Source organism: Streptopelia decaocto (genome assembly GCF_964273445.1).
Source record: "Streptopelia decaocto genome assembly, chromosome: Z".
Lineage (NCBI taxonomy): Eukaryota > Metazoa > Chordata > Aves > Columbiformes > Columbidae > Streptopelia > Streptopelia decaocto.
This window is the reverse complement of record NC_138657.1, coordinates 68,041,542-68,058,864: the sequence shown is the minus strand read 5'-3', so window position 1 is coordinate 68,058,864 and position 17,323 is coordinate 68,041,542. Positions and strand designations below refer to the sequence as shown.

Genomic DNA, 17,323 nt, shown 5'->3' with positions numbered 1-17,323 from the left:
ATTGCAAAATGTAGACCTGTATCACTTGTATTTCCTCAATAGCCCAAAAATCTTACCTCCCACTGGTGAACTGCCCTCCTGAAAAAGGCTGCATAGCCTTGTGAAGTGAATAGAAATAGGCTTTTTTTATAACTGGGTGTGAGACTGAATTTTAAAGCTTAAGGGTGTTCACTCACTGGGCATTGCAAAATGGTTGGTGTCCCTCCAGCACTAAAGCTACTTTTGAAAATGTTGGATTTGATTGTTAAATTTTGTGAAGTTTATTGAAGCAAAGAAATATAAAAAGGATTTAATCTGAGAAAAGAAGGGTGGGGGGTTTTTTGTTCTCCTTCCCTGCTGTCATGTCCACATTTCAACACTTTGGTAATGATATTGACATCTGGCAAGCTTCTCTGTTGTAAAGCCAGTGCCAGTGTTTGCAGAAGCCTTGTCTAAAGTTCATCCCTGTGATGTGTTTCTCTTACTTCATGAATAGATCTGCATGTGCAAAGAAACTTTCCTTACTGTTAATATGCTTGGTGTTTATGGGATATACATTTTATCCTAGATGAAGTGGATTTGTCTCAGTGGACTGATCTCTGCACAGATGCACAAGAGTTTGAGGCAGAATCCTGGAGTCTTGCTGTGGATCCAGTATTCTGTAGTGAGCAAGAAAAGGATGTTATCAGGAGGCAGGATGTAATTTTTGGTGAGTATTTTAAAGCTTTCTGTAGGTTTAAAAGCAATTTGCCTTAGAATACAGAGAGAGAGCCTACACGTTTTATGTCCAGAAGAATGAATGCCTCAACTCAGAAAAATAAGAAGGTTCAAAGAATATTTTTGTCACAGATTACATTGTGTCCTAGAGCTAAGGAAATAGGGAGTGTTGACTAGCAAAGACATGTCTGTGTTGATCTGTGTTGTTCACAGGATGGTTGAGGTTGGAACTGACCTCATCCAATCCCCAGCTTGAACAGTTACTACCCCAGCTTCTTCAGTGGGGTGCAGCTGAGAGAACTGTGCCAGAACCAGACAAAGTCTTCCTGCTGACGTAATCTATTAGATTTGAGGCTCACACAGAAAAAATAATTACGACTGTATGTTTGAATGTTGCTAAAAATCTTATCTTTGAAGGTGTGCAAAATGTCCAGGTGATTACTATACCATGCTGTTTTCTTTTATACTGCAGAACTGATGCAAACAGAAGTGCATCACATCCATACCCTGTTCATTATGTCTGAACTATTCAGGAAAGGGATGAAGGAAGAACTGCAGCTAGACCACAGCACAGTGGACAGAATATTCCCTTGCTTAGATGAGCTACTGGAGATCCACAGGCAATTCTTCTGCAGAATGAAGGAGAGACGGCAGGAATCATGTGAGGCAGGGAGCGAACGTAATTTTGTTATTAGCAGAATTGGAGACATCCTTGTGCAGCAGGTAGAGTCATCAGCTCTGTTAATCCTTTATGTGCTCAGGGTTCCCAAATTAAACAATTTATTGACTTGGAAACTTTGGTGTGCAGGAAGAGGTCGATGCTTGCCTCATAAAATTCAAAGGCAGTCCTTTCCAGATTATTGCAGGGTGAAATAGCAATGAGAGAAAATCATTACTAATAGGTAACCATGATAAACTTGGACTGAATTTCTACCTATGGTACAAGTGATGACGAAAGTGATGAACTTGATCACAGTAGAAGGCCAGTCCCATCACACCATGGACTGCAAAAAATGGAAGCAATGGATTCAGTTTTTTAACAGCTGAGCAGAGGTGTGAAAAATTGACTGGTATTGGAAAACAAACTACCCGTTCATTTCTTGTAGTCATCTGGCATAGTGCATCTTAAGTTGTTGTTCATTAGAGAAGGGGTGGTCACAGGGTGTTTATGGTGGCCAGAGAACAGCTAGCTAACTTTGCTTGCTGGTAGCCTTGCAATCAGGAGTGTGCAGCTTTTCACCTTTGGTCAGTCAGTTTTCACTCACTGAAATAAAGCAGCTGAACCGTTACGTTGTCTAGAAGCGGTGTGGAGATCGGATGAATGCAAGTAAGCCTCAAACAGATAGTGTTTGCAAAAAGGTGAAGGAACCACTGTTGTAATAATTTTTCTAGCTGTTATTGGCAAAACTGTAGTGAAGGTCACTTGTGCTCTGTCCAGCATCTGTTCCTCTTCTTGCTCCTAAAAAAGGAGCATTCTGTAGTGACAGGCCCTGTTAGTGAAAATCAGAGAACCTGAGAAAGAAGTAGGATAAAAGTTAAAAATTCTCTATTTGTACAAAATAAATGAGTTAAAGCTGTACAATTTCCTGTTAGGTACAATGTAGAGTGAAATTCACTTATTAATTTATTCAGTTTTCAGAGGAGAATGCAACTAAAATGAAGAAAATATATGGAGAGTTTTGCAGCCATCACAAGGAAGCTGTTAATCTCTTCAAAGAGTTGCAACAAAACAAGAAGTTCCAGAATTTTATTAAAGTAAGTTTCCATGGAAACATGATCACTATCAACAGAATGATCAGGCAGAAGATATGTAGCTTTTACTCAGATTTAGGATTAAAATTATATTCAGTAACTCACTTTTAATAGCTAACAAAAATGGCAAAGTTTTTCCTCCTTAACCAGTGAGCTGATAAATTACATTTTTCTTTCAAATTTAAGAAAGCTTTGGCATACAGTGTGTATTACACACATGTTCCTGTTACTGTACACCTCATCCCTCAGGGTAACAACTGTTCCTTGGGGATGGTTCAGATAACCCAGCATTTTGTTTTAGCTTATTCTGACACATTTAGGTCACATTTCTTATTAGTCAATTGGTGGTTTAATATGCATTTACTACTTAAGGTATATATTTATATCCGTGCAGCTGAGAAATAGTAACCTGTTGGCGCGACGCCGAGGAATCCCCGAGTGCATTCTGCTTGTCACCCAGCGAATCACGAAATACCCTGTTCTGGTTGAAAGGATATTGCAATACTCAAAAGGTGAATAAAAGCTAAAGTGTTGCTTTGTGTCTGGAATTCTAGCATGTTTCTAACGTAAGGAATATGTACTGCCACAATATAAAAGAAGACGAAATTCACTGCTCTGTAAGGAACCAGAGCAACATAAATATCTACTGTTCAAGCAGTATGTGCGTTTGGTGTATATAGTCTTTGTGAAGGCTGGGCTGAGAAGATTTGCACTATTCCAACCACACATCCGTAGCTTCTTTGAAATGAATTCTCATGGAGTCTCTTGTAAGTAGGGTTAGGCAAATGTTCCATAAATTACTCTTCAGTTTTTCAAACAAAGCTTGAATGACCTCTGGAATTTCCTAGAGCATTTTAGAAATACTAGTAACTGTTTCAAGTGGTTTCTTACTTAGCCAGGATAGTAATATGATATATAATTAGTCAGTAATTTTTTAAAAATACTAACAGCTCATAAATATGTCAGAAACTATTCAACGTGTTGTTTTGACTAAGGAATAAATCTAAGGTACATGGCATCTTTTAGTAGGCAAGGCAAACAAAGGTAGATGCCTCTAGTATTTCTAGTAAATTGGTTGCCAGGTTCAACTTAAAATGTCATACATATCGATTTAAGATTTGCATCATGTCGACTGTTTCCAGAAATTAAGGAACGATACCTTCTCTTTAATATACTGACTACTATCATATTGTTGGTTTTTGTTTCATACAGAAGGAACAGAAGAACATAAAGACCTCTGCAAAGCCCTTTGTCTAATTAAGGACATGATTGCAGCAGTAGATTTGAAAGTGAATGAATATGAGAAAAAGCAAAAGCTGTTGGAAGTCCTCAGTAGAACTGAAAACAAAACATATACAAAGCTGAAAAATGGCCATGTTTTTAGGAAACAAGATTTGATGAAGAAAGAGAGGATACTTCTTCATGAAGGTTTAGTGTACTGGAAGACAGCAACTGGTCGTTTCAAAGGTATTCCATACAAGCAGTGAAGTCCTTTAACTTTTTATTTGCAAATAACATATGAAGATTATTTGGTTTAAGTATGAAAATAGTTTATTACACTGTATTGCAAAGACAAATTCTGTGGTGATGGTGTTGAGAATATGCCACTAATTGTTAAAAGAGTGGTCCCAGAAGCTGCCATGGTTTGTGTGTAATCCACTGTATATCTGAGCAAGAAAACAAGTCCACATACAAAGCCATCAGCCTTCTTCCAGTCCCTCCTTTGAGTTCCTACAGTTTGCAGTTTCATCCCATAATGTAGATCCTTGACTTGTACATTGATATTGTTCACAGTACTGGCCATTGAAAATAATGCCTGAAAAATCATGTGCTGTTCTTCAGTGGTACTGGGACATCTGCCATCAAAAAGAAAATCTGAAGTCACATTTGGCTGGAGTCCAGTTTTTACACGCAGGCCCAGAATTTGACTTTTCACAGTATCACAGTATGTTTGGGATTGGAAGGGACCTCAAAAGATCATCTAGTCCAATCCCCCTGCTGGAGCAGGAACACCTAGGTGAGGTCGCACAGGAACATGTCCAGGCGGGTTTTGAATGTCTCCAGAGAAGGAGACTCCACCGCTTCCCTGGGCAGCCTGTTCCAGTGTCTGTCACCCTTACTGAGAAGAAGTTTCTTCTCAAATTTAAGTGGAACCTCTTGTGTTCCAGCTTGATCCCATTACCCCTTGTCCTATCATTGTTTGCCACCGAGAAGAGCCTGGCTCCATCCCCATGGCACTCACCCTTTATATATTTATAAACATTAATAAGGTCCCCCCTTAGTCTCCTCTTCTCCAAACTAAAGAGACCCAGCTCCCTCAGCCTTTCTTCATAAGGGAGGTGCTCCACTCCCTTAATCATCTTCGTTGCCCTACGCTGGACCCTCTCCAGCAGTTCCCTGTCCTTCTTGAACTGAGGGGCCCAGAACTGGACACAATATTCCAGATGTGGTCTCACCAGGGCGGAGTAGAGGGGAAGGAGGACCTCTCTCGATCTACTAACCGCCCCCCTTCTAATACACCCCAGGATGCCATTGGCCTTCCTGGCCACAAGGGCACAGTGCTGGCTCATGGTCATCCTGTTGTCCACCAGGACCCCCAGGTCCCTTTCCCCTACACTGCTCTCTAATATGTAATCTCCCAACCTATACTGGAACCTGGGGTTGTTCCTGCCCAGATGCAGGACTCTACACTTGCCCTTGTTAAATTTCATTAGGTTATTCCCCGCCCAACTCTCCAGCCTGTCCAGGTCCCGCTGGATGGCAGCACAGCCCTCCGGCGTGTCAGCCACTCCTCCCAGCTTGGTGTCATCAGCAAACTTGCTGATAGTACACTCTATTCCCTCGTCCAAATCATTAATGAATATATTGAATAATATTGGCCCCAGCACTGACCCCTGAGGCACTCCACTAGATACTGGCCTCCAACTAGACTCCGCACCATTGACTACCACTCTCTGGCTTCTCTCCCTAAGCCAGTTTGCAACCCACCTCACTACTCTATTGTCTAGACCACACCTCCTCAACTTAGCTGTGAGGATGCTGTGGGAGACTGTGTCAAAGGCTTTACTGAAGTCAAGGTAGACCACATCCACCGCTCTGCCATCATCCATCCACCTTGTTACATTCTCATAAAAGGCTATGAGGTTGGTCAAGCATGACCTACCCTTGGTAAAGCCATGCTGACTGCCCCTAATAACCCTCTTATCCTTGATATGCCTTGAGATGGCACCAAGGACAAGCTGTTCCATTACTTTCCCAGGGACAGAGGTGAGGCTGACCGGTCTATAATTACCCGGGTCCTCCTTCTTGCCCTTTTTGAAGACTGGAGTGACATTTGCTTTCCTCCAATCCTCGGGCACCTCTCCCGTTTCCCAGGACTTGGCAAAGATGATGGAGAGCGGTCCAGCAATGACTTCAGCCAGCTCCCTCAGCACCCGCGGGTGCATCCCATCTGGACCCATGGATTTATGAATGTCCAGACTATTTAATTGCTCCCTAACCCAGTCCTCATCGACTAAAGCAAACTCCTCCATTGACCTGGCTTCATCCGCGGTCTCAGGGGTACGGGGCTCCCCAGGACAGCCTCCGGCAGAGTAGACAGAGACAAAGAAGGCATTCAGTAATTCTGCCTTCTCTGTATCTTCTGCCACCAGGGCACCCACCCCATTCATCAGTGGGCCTACATTGCCTCTGGTATTAGTTTTATCTGCTAAGTATTTGAAAAAGTTCTTTTTGCTGTCCTTGACCCCTCTCGCCAGCTGTAATTCTAAGGAGGCCTTGGCTATCCTAGCTGCCTTCCTACATCCTCTAACAGCAGCCTTATATTCCTCCCAAGTGGCCAGCCCCTGCTTCCATGACCTGTAAACTCTCCTCTTCTGCTTGAGCATACCCAACAGATCCCTATTCAACCACGCAGGCCTCCTGGCTCCCTTCCTTGACTTCCTACGTGTGGGGATGCTCTGATCCTGAGCGTGGAAGAAGCAATCTCTGAATGCCACCCAGCTATCTTGGGCCCCTTTTCCTTCAAGCAGTCTTGCCCATGGGATTTCTCCCAGCAATTGCTTGAAAAGGCCAAAGTTAGCCCTGCTAAAGTCCAGGGTTGCAATTCTACTTGCTATTTGTCGTTAAACACATGTTGTAAAACACATGTAGAAACATGAGGCTTTTTGGACCTTACTGATATTTACTGTACAACTTTATAAAGCTATCTGTTCACTGTTATTCCAGAAATACTTTTATCAGTGTTACATTGTGCTGTGAGTATATGTTACAGCATAGGCAAAACAAAATTTTTGTGGGGTAGTCTTTGCCAGGTTGCCTGTGAGTGGCTTGGAGAAGTTGGGTGACATTGGAGTGAGGGTTTCTTCTTTCCCTGGTCCAGCGCTCTGTCACAGTGCTGCAGGAGGGCAGGTAGCAGGAAGTGTGGTAGCAGGAAGTGGGAGATACACAGTGATGATGTGCAGTTGCTTCATTCAGACCATGGGTTAATCCAGATACTTCCTGTTGAGTTTACTGTAGGATTCCATGGGACATTTATCCATCAGGGCTTTTCCCTTTTTAAAGATAAAAGAAGAACTGTAATTGTAATAATTTCAATTAAAAACATTCTTTTCCTTTTCTCATTTTAAGAGACCTTAGCTCTGCTTTTTACTGATGCACTGCTGTTCTTACAAGAAAAAGATCAAAAATACATCTTTGCAGCTGTTGTAAGTATACTGTCAGATATTTGAATATACACATTGCTCTTTTATTTGTATATCTCTCTAAAGTTCCGTCCTTTCCTAGGTTATTCCACCTTTTTTTTTTTTTCTTTTTAAATCCTGGTTGTGTATTCAGAATGGTAATATGCCAGTATTTCGAAAATTTAGTTTATTTTGAAAATAAAATATTTTTTTAGGAAGATGGATAAAAATAACAATGGCATTTTAGTGTTCTGCCTCATCTGATTATGAAGGTGTGAAGTAGAACAGGCTCTTTCAGTTATATAAAATAAATTTTATCTTCTCTTTCTGTAAAACAAAGCAGAAGAATAATTTTAACTGCAAGTGTAGTAGTAAACACACTGGTCATGGGGCAAAGTTCCCAAGCTATGTAAATACAAACATTATATGGATACTGTGCCTCAGTATCATTGAGTCTCTGGGACTGACTTTCAGCACATACTCAGTTCTTTACTTGTTCATAAATACTATTTTTAAAAATATTTTTAAAAGATGTCAGAATACTCAAATCTTTCAGCCTCTTAAAACTGATGAGAACATTCATAGTCTGATGATACCAGGACTAGAATTAGTCCAATTATTTAAAAATCATGCACTTCTATAAGTGTGGTGTTTTATAAGAGAGTAATTTATTGTTTGCATGTGCTGTGACTGTTTCCCCCAGGACCAGAAGCCTTCTGTTATCTCCCTTCAGAGACTCATAGTCAGAGAAGTGGCCAATGAAGAAAGGGGGATGTTTCTGATTAGCGCTTCCTCTGCAGGACCTGAAATGTATGAGGTTCATACCAACTCCAAAGAGGAACGTAACAACTGGATGAGGTGTATTCAAGATGCAGCAGAAAGGTAGAAGAAAAGGCTTTTTAGTTTTCATTCTGGTAGTCCGAAGCAGATGGGAGGTGGGTGGGATGTTTGTGGCAGCGTGCTCTCTACTGTGTTGCACTGAATCCATCCTGTGAGGTTGGGTTTTAGTCTGAGCTTAGTATTCACAGACCCACAAAACCTCACTGTCACTTCTGCCAAACTCTTGGTGTTACCTCTGGTTTCTTAGTGAATCAGTAGACTCTTCCTGCTCTCCGCTAGATGTCCTTACCAGCCATTGTAAGGTTACCTTATTTTTGCGTTTGAGACTGCATGCTTTCCAGAGTCCTGCAGGTGTCCATACACCCATTTTGGGGAAATCACAGAATCATGCCTGTTATCTTGGTGTTAACTCCTTAAGAATGGTAGGAAAAGCATTGCTCCTCATCACTTCCAAGTTTATGCTTAGCACAGCAAACCTGTATAAGAGCCAGCCGTCCATTCACTGCACTGTGCAGTCTTACCAGGCTTAAAAGGAGTAATTTAGTCTGATTTTGTCCAATTGATACTTTTTAAAGAAGCAGAGAAATGGTATGCTTCTGGATTGTAGCAGAAGCTGGTGTTGGTGTTGTGTTCTGTTTATTATGAATGCAACAGTGTTCTCAAGATGAATATCCAATGTGCGGATTTTGCTTTAGCCCCCGTTGTTTTCTTGTCTTTCAACTTTGAAGTTGTCCGGAAGAAGAAAAAATGAATGAATCTGATGAGGACAGACGTATTGCTGAGGCCAAAGCATCCAGAATTCAGAAATGTCAAGGTGCAGTACCCTTCCTGCCACGCTGAGAGCTCCTACATCCTGAAAGTTCAGGATGAACTAATAATACGTCCATATGGGTTTGTGGGTTCAGAGTGGCTCAATAGGCAGAGTCACAGCAGAGAAAGCTGGGGAGGTCTGATTATTTAATGTGAGTTTCATGAAGGAGAAACCATTCTATTTTTTTTTTTTTAATTACCATGAGTACAAAAAAAAAGGGGGGGGAAATTGATAATTTTAGAATAAACTGAATTTCCCAGGTTAGTATCAGCATTGCTCATTGTGAGAGCAACAGGAGGTAGCTGAGCAGAGCCAAGGCCACCTCATCAGGGTAGGGCACTGCCCGACCCTCTGCCAGGAGCTGTGCCAGCTTTCATCAGGATGGACTATGGGTTGAATTTGGTTCCTGGCCACTTAGAAAAGGTGTTGTCCAACTCAGTTTCCCAGCTCAAGTTAGCATTGTCTGTGTAGCATAAGGATTAGATGAGTGAATGGGGAATGTACTTTGCCTGCAAGATAAAAAAATATTAATACAGTGTTCCATTTTGGTTGACAGAATCACTGAGTAACCAGGACCAGCAGATCTGTAGTTGTCTGGAGGATAAGTTGCATATCTATGCAGAACTGGGAGTTATGAGTGGCTTTGAGGATGCTCATGTGGAACCTCACCTCCTTATCAAACCTGATTCTGGAGAAACTCCACAGGCTGCTTCATTGCTGGCAGCAGCACTCAGAGAAGGTGAGTTTGCAGGGAAAGAGTGGACTGGTGTCTCTTCACACGAGCAGATATTTCAAGGTAACAAAACACAGCTGTATTGCTTTGTGCTATGATTCTGCCTAATCTTAAGAACTGACAGTGTCAAAACTTGGCAAAAGGCATCAAAAAGAAGTCTCTCAAATTTACACTTGTCACATGCACAAGATGGTACCCACCGGATTGAAAGATAAGGGCTACGTTTAGTGTGTAACATCAGATATAAGCAAGCAGGGACATGGTGTTAAGTTGTACCTGAGGACTGTTTCCTTAGCTATCCTCCTAGTGGTATGGCCTTGTGAAGTAGATCACAGGATGCAGTACAATATTGCACCTAGTCCCTCACCTTCACCTATCTTGTTTGATCTGATGACAGATCAGAATGACCGAGGGTCATAGACAGAGCAGACTGCAGATGATCTTGGCAGATCTGCCAAGAAACACCTGCCAGAATTGCTGTAGGAACTGTGTTTTTTCTGCATACTATCTAACAGAGAGATGATAGTCTTGTGCTACCTACAGTGCCATCTGCTCAAGGAAGGTAATGGTATTTGTGGATACCTTGCCTAGCTGGAAGTTCAGCTAAACTCCTACGAAACATAGCAGAAAATAGTTCTGGTATATTTGGCCATATGCAGCTTGGGCTGTATGCTCTTTGACAAGGACTACAAGATTCTAGCACCACCTAGGTTGAAAGCTGTGGGCCAATAACCTCATTACAACTGATTAATTGGCACAGGTTGGCTTCCGTCACCATTATGCAGTCAGAGAACATTTTATTGATAAAATTGATAAAATTTGGGTAGGGAATCCAAGTCAGTGACGCAGTAGTAAATTTCATTTTAGCTAAAATGGCAGCCTATACTTACTGATCTTATTCTGCCCACTTTTAGTTTTTACTTTCTGCCATGCTAACATTGCTGTTGAGGATGTCTTGAATTTCAGGACTCTTCAGCACACTGTAAGGAATTTACAGTTGCTTACACTGTGAGCAATTTGTGGGAGACATTTTCCAGAACAGAAATACTAAGTCCCTGGGCTAATAACAGACTCAACAGCAAAAAAATCATTGCTCACAGCAGAGAAGGATAGAATTAGGAAGTGCTTAAGCAAAGTGGATATACACAAATCTGTGGGATATGATGGGATAAATCCAAGGCTGCTCAGGGAGCTGGCCAATGTCGTTGTGAGGCTGCTCTCTGTCATCTTCAAAAGGTCACAGGATAAGGAGATGTTCCTAATGACTTGAAGAGGGCAAGCATGACACCACTATTCAAGAAGGAATATATAGGGAACTACAAAATAGTCAGCCTCACCTCCATCTCTGGGACAGTGATAGGGCAAATCCTCCTGGAAACGATTCCTAAGCACATGAAGGACAAGAAGGTGACTGGGAACAGCCAGCATGGACTCGTCAATGACAAATGTGTCTGGCCAACCTGACCATTTTTATGATGAGAGAAGAGCAATGCATGTTGTTTACTTTGAAATCTGCAACGCTTTCAAGACTCTCTGCTGTTGGCTACACTATCCTCACAGCTGAACTGGTGAGATACAGGTGGCATGACTGGGTGGAAAACTGGCTGGACTGCAGGGCTGAAAGGATTGTGATCAGTGGTATCATGTCCAGCTGGCAACCTTTTGTTAGGGGATTCCCTTAGGGATGGATCATGAGACCAATACTGTTCAATATATTTATTAATAAAGTTAACCAAGGGATTGAGTACACTCTTAGTGAATTCATGGCTGACACCAAATGGCAGGAGGGGGTGATCAACATGCTGGAGAGACATCTACAGACTGGGAAAATGGGCTAAGAGAAACCCCTAAAAGTTTTACAAAGACAAGTGTGAAGTCCTGCACTTGCAATGGAGTAATCCCATATGTTGGTACAGGCCGGACACTGACGGGACAGAAAATGGCTTTGCAGAAGTGGATCTGGCAGTTCTGTTCAACAGCAGATTGACCATGAGCCAGCAGTATGCCCTTGTGGCAAAGGCAGCCAGCTGCCTCCCAGGCTGCTGCACGAGGAGGAGAGTTGCCAGCAGGTGGAGGGAGGTGATCCTTCTTCTCCTCACCCCTGGTGAGACCTATCTGTAGTGCCATGTCCAGTGCTAGGCCCCCCAGGACAACAGAGGCATTGACAAAGTGGAGCAAATCCAGCAAATGGTACCAGGGTGACTAAGGGACTGGAGCACATGATGTCTGAAGAAAGGCTGCAGTAGCTGGTCTTTTGAGCGCTAAGAAGGCTTGGCAGGATCTCATTGCTGTCCTCAGCTGCCTAATAGGACGATACAGAGAAGCCAATTTTTTCATGGAGGCACATGGTGCTAGGATGAGAGGTAACAGGCACATGTTCAAAGATGGGCAATTCCAATTAAATTAAAGGAAAAAATATATAGCATAAGGGTGGTCAAAAACAGAACAAGTTGCCTAAAGAGGTTGTGAAGTCTCTGTTCTTGGAGATGTTAAAAGCTTGTCTGTGCAAAGCTCTGAGTGACGCAATTTAGTTGGAACAGCTTTGAGTAGTGCATTGGAATAGATGACTTCCGAAAGTCCCTTCCAACCTAAATTATTCTATGATTCTATGTCATTGACTTACGCATTAAGGAGCTATTTAAGGGACCTCTGTAATTCTGCATGTTTTCCTCTAGTTGAAAGTCTCCATCTTGCTATAACTATATCACAAGTGAATGAAACAGACAGATCACCAGAAGAAACTATTGAGGAATTAAGTGTGAAGCACGGATTTAATGCCAATGAAATCTTGGAATCTGTTCCTAATGGTGAGTAAAATGTAATGCTTTTACGTATTCAGACTGCTAGAATAATAGTTACCGGATTGTGTTTTGAAAAGCTTTCTCAGTCCATGGCAGAATCAATAGAAAATAATGTAGTAAAAGTTGTCTTTGGGCAAATATTCAGGTAGTATAAATTGTCATATACCTTCATTGAAGTAAATGGATTGTTTGCATCCACAGGAGCTTTTCCATAGCACATGTTTGTGTTCAGCGTTATTGAGTCAAATTTGCATATCTCCACATGCTTTCTCGTCATTGTTGCTCAGCTGCACATCAAACCTGTATTGCAGTACAGGCCATTTCCCAAGTGAGCTGACTATTGTCAGAAGGCCTGAAAAACAGGATTGATATTGCAATAATTTCATCTATAAAAGGTATAGCACGGATTTCTTGCAAGAAAAATGCAAATAAAATTCTGTGAAAACCATTGCTGTGCAGTATTTTTAGTGGTATGCCTATACTTGTCTCCAAACTTTGACAAGTGAAACACTACTAATTTATTAGTAATTCTGCTAATTTATTCAATTTTTATTTGCAAGCCTAGTATCCAGTATGTAATTCCAAATTACAGAAAATCTCTATTTTCAGCATTCTATGAGTAGCTTTAAAAAAGCATGCCCTTTGTTTATTTAGTTTGAATTTGCTCTGATACCTTTCTCTTGCATCTTATTGGGGCTTTATTTGCTAGATGCGGAAATAAAAGAAGTTGAAGAATCATCTGAAGTCAATCTCAGTGCTGAAAAGGAAGTGGCAGGTGCCAATCTAGAGGATAAGGTATTTTAACCAATTTTTTATTCCTGTGTTGCATGTAGCACTCTGGGCTGTATAACTACTGGGAATATAACTACTGTCCAAATTTTTATGGGGTATCTAAAGGCTGCTGCAAAACAAAAACCATAGGATAGGCACATTTCATCCAACTCCAGATAACTGAGTTTAATAGAGGTCACCACAATTAATAATGAATTTTAAAAAAGAAATCATAAACAATCCAAACACAGAATTATTTTCCTGCCAGGCTTACAGATTGGTGGATTGTAATAGCAGCCACAATGTTTTTGTGCCACTTGTATGGGACACTTAAGAGCCTGGTTCTCTGTTGTCATCATTCTATACATCCACCTCTATGGAGCTGACAACAGAATTCCCTCTACTCCCTCCTCCTGTCCACAGGATAAGACAGTCTCTTGCAATGGCAGAAACCTCAACTTATGCAAGGAAGATTTAGGCACTGGAAGAACTTCATCCTGAGAACACACACATAAAATAAGGCAGATTGCCTTACATAAGCTTGCTTCAGAATTTGGAATTTAAAAAAAAAATGGAGCAATTAGAGAACAGAAGAGTAACTGACCATTTTTCAAAGTACTATAACTCATAAGCAAATCTGCAGAAAAGCAGAATCAGAAGTCAGTTCTGGGCAAAATTAGGAAGGGCAAATTTCAGGTACCAGCAAAGAGTGTTGGAATAAGAGCAGTATGAATTAATGTGTGAAAATAAACTAAACTGTAATTGTGGAGTCCTTAAGTGGGGAAGCAGGAGCACAAAAGTAGTAAAGGGGAGAGACAGAAATAGAAGATATGTGACTTGAAATAGAAAGCAAAGTTTGCTAGAAAAGGAGATACTTAGCATTAGCATAGTGTCTTTGCATCAGATCTGAAAGACAACTTCTGTGCCTGAAACCTTGGGGGTTTTTTCTGGCTGTTTCTGGAAGACTCTTGCTAATACACTAATCTCCCTATAGCCTTGCCTTATGTTCAGTTCTAGGTCATCTTACTTACAGACTGCTGTGTTAGATGGGAGTAGGAAGAAGAGCATGTGTGGATAAAACGGGGTGAAAACAGAAGTCCAGGTGAGGGAGCACAGAAGCTAGGTGGGGGGACATAAAATAACCTAGTAGAAGATAGAGATGCTCAGATCTAGCCCATTAAATGTTCCAGTAGGTCCACATGAAAACATTGCCATTGAGGTTATAGAGAAGACAGAACCAGGCTATTCTCAGAGGTACACAGCAAAAGGATAAGCATCCAAGATTACAAGTTGCAGCAGGGGAAGTTCTGGCTGTACATAAGGAACATAAGTCACTGCAAGAGTGATCAAGCAGGAACAGGCTGTCCAGAGAGGCTAAGGTTGCCTGGGTTGGACTAGAGCAGGCCCGGAGCTTACCACATCTAACTTTTAAGTTAGCCCTGCTTTGAACCCCGGCTGGACTAGAAGGATCTGCAGCAAATTCTTCCACTCTAAGTTATTATTCTGGTCTGGCCTATTTTTTGGGCAAGACTCATTGTCACATATTACCATGTCAGAATCAGACTTACCAGGAGGTGGCAGAACGCACAAACAAAACAGGGAAGACAAGGGCTTTCAAGGGTGGAGGATGTTTTGTCTGCTTTCAGATGCTGGGTGTACAGTCCTGGGGCTGTGGGGTAGCAGTACCGGGGTCAGACCAGCTAGCCTGGGAAACCAGGAGCTGGAAAGCTGTAATGAAAGCCCTCACCTTGGGGGTTAGATGCTGACAAAGCATCAGAAGGAAGATTGTAGCCCATGCAACATATGAGGTCCGAAGTGCTCTCCAACTCATCCACCCTGCTTCTGCCTTGTAATTGCATCTCTGGGGGGTTGTCTGAGGTACAGTTTATGCAGCCTGCCCTGGGATCTGACCCTGGTCCCCACTGCTGCTCATTGCTCTGAACCGGGGTGCTAGGGAAGAGTGGCAGGGACATGGCGGTGGCCTGCAGCACAGGTTAAACTGCTGGACATATTGCTTCGGGCCTAGCTGGACTTAACAGGGCTTGTTCTCCAGCAGCAGCGCTGTTGTCACCCTGGCTAGCTCGATTAACCTACCTTAGGCTCATCCCCCAGCACTCAAGTGGTGCTGCAGTGAGAAGACCACAGATGCTTGGGCTGGCCACTTGCTACCCTTGGCGATGCCCAAGCCAGCTAAGCCTTCAGTCTCCCTACACTGCCATTATTAAGTGAAATAGGGCTTCAAAAACTGAAGGGAGGGGAACAGCTGATCCCACTGTTGTTTAGCATGTGGGCTTTCCTTTGTACCCTTTCACCCTTCTTCACCATGCCAGCATCTCCTTCTCCTTTCTCTTCCTCTTGGCCCCATTCATCCTCCTTGCCTGCTGCTCATCATGCCGGTGCAGCAAAGGGAAAGCAGAGCTCCCTTGAGTCAGTCCTTGTGCTGCGCAGAGGCACCTGTGCAAAGTGCTCTGCTTCCCATGGCAGAGCCGGGCAGTTCCGTGTCTCGTGGGTGCAGTGGGAAGTGGAGAAGGTGAAGATGTGGAGGGGTAATGGAGGGAAATACTGAAGAGAGATAATGAGAGAGAGAGAGAGGGGTGGAGGAAATGTCACAGCTGGTGCACCTTTTCCCCCAACTTGTCTGTTGAGCTGTGTTTTGGGGCCTGGCCTTTTTAATTTGCAGTTATCACAGCTACATGGAGCAGCTGCTTTGCTCTCTGTGGGGAAAAACGAGACTGAGTAGAGAGCTTAGGGGAATCAGAGAGACAGTAACTATTCCCCAAACCCTCCTCCACTCCTCTGGAAAAAAAAGAAAAAAATCATACAGGAAGTCTTTTCAGCGTAGCCTCAGAAGGGCTTGTGTTTTATTTCTCCACCGTTTCACTGTATCTTTCTCAGAGGAGCTGTTCTTCATGCTGAGGGGATTATGGGTGGCTTCACCCCATAAATTTAGAAGGCTTTGCAGGAAAAGTGAGGAGGATGGAAAGTGTGAAATGGCTGAGCCTTGCTGCACTGGACAGTAGTAACTACACTGATACGTTTTGCAGAGTACAGTGGACACCCAACGTTTGCTTAGCTCCTCACAGCACATCAGAGGCATTCACCATGACCCACTCACATGACTTCTGCTATCTTCTTGCTACATTAATACCTCTATTTTTGAAGTCTTGTGTTATTTCATCCTACTATAAGTAATCTAAACCCACTCTGCTGTATATACAGAAGTCTGGTTACTGTATTTCAAAACTGTCAAGTAAACAAAGAATGAATGGAAATATCTTTTCTGTGTAGCATTAGTCACAAGAGGATTAAAATTGTGGATGAAATATTTTTGTTTTTACAGTTGTGCTTAGAATCTCTAGTGATTTCCACGGAAACTCCAGTGTTGATGAATTATTAGTCTTTGTAGGTTATTGCTTCTGTCTTTTTTCACATACCCTAAAAAGGTTTGACTCACCATTGCATATATGAGCAATATTAATGTTTCCACTAGTACTTTTTTTTTTTTTTTTTAAATTACCTAGATGATACAATTTTAAAGTAAAAAACTACTTTTAAAAAACAACATGTGTTTATTTTAGGGAGGAAGTATGAATTTCCCAGGATCTACAGGGACAGAGGTGAGTTTATTTAAACCCCAGACAGAATGCAATAACTATTTATTTAATAGTGGTCAAAGTTTTGAAAATCCTTCTCTTTTATTTTCTAGATTGTACAAGCAATCCAGAACTTAACCCGTCTCTTGTACAGCCTACAGGTGACTACTCCAATCTTAACTTTATAATTAGTCATAATAATTTACTCCCTAAGATGTGTTTTCATTTTGCCCTACTTTTAGACATTATGTCAGTAGAGACCTATCTCTACTGACTGCTGCATAAGTTGTCATGTAATATACTTTCATTCTACATCAGTGACAGATTTAAGAACTGGATAATGCTTGCTTGAAGATGAATTCCCCCTCAAAAAAAGATTTGTGTATAGTCCAATAGTCTAGGGGGGAAGTAAAATTATAGTTCTAATGAACTGATGTCATTTTGGGTACAGATTTCGGAAATTATAGTTCAAAATATTGAAAAATATTAGTGTTTTGTTAGAATATTCTCCTGGCTAATAATAAAGAGTGCATCCGTCACTTAGGTAGCAAATCAACCCATTTTAGATATTTCAATCTCAGTTAATTGTTGTGTATATTTTGTAGGGCCTTAGTCTGAAGCTTTTGCCTCTTTTGTTCTGAGTA

General features: G+C 41.9%; 1 protein-coding gene across 14 annotated transcripts in view; it reads left to right on the top strand.

Annotated features, from left to right (window-relative positions):
* ARHGEF28 (Rho guanine nucleotide exchange factor 28) overlaps positions 1-17,323 on the top strand; it is a 140,218-nt gene that overhangs the window by 100,193 nt on the left and 22,702 nt on the right. For 9 of the 14 annotated variants that reach the window (XR_014186172.1, XM_082074498.1, XM_082074491.1 and 6 more), the window contains 13 exons: positions 548-688; positions 1,169-1,419; positions 2,329-2,451; positions 2,843-2,960; positions 3,661-3,915; positions 7,078-7,154; positions 7,834-8,012; positions 8,699-8,784; positions 9,338-9,577; positions 12,190-12,321; positions 13,025-13,110; positions 16,665-16,703; positions 16,793-16,840. Coding sequence is in view for 13 of the 14 variants with exons in the window: in XM_082074498.1 (XP_081930624.1) it covers positions 548-688; positions 1,169-1,419; positions 2,329-2,451; positions 2,843-2,960; positions 3,661-3,915; positions 7,078-7,154; positions 7,834-8,012; positions 8,699-8,784; positions 9,338-9,577; positions 12,190-12,321; positions 13,025-13,110; positions 16,665-16,703; positions 16,793-16,840 (1,775 nt within the window). In the remaining variant the exon portion in view is untranslated. The remainder of the gene's footprint in view (positions 1-547; positions 689-1,168; positions 1,420-2,328; positions 2,452-2,842; positions 2,961-3,660; positions 3,916-7,077; positions 7,155-7,833; positions 8,013-8,698; positions 8,785-9,337; positions 9,578-12,189; positions 12,322-13,024; positions 13,111-16,664; positions 16,704-16,792; positions 16,841-17,323) is intronic. The other 5 variants (XM_082074490.1, XM_082074495.1, XM_082074493.1 and 2 more) reach the window with 4 other exon arrangements.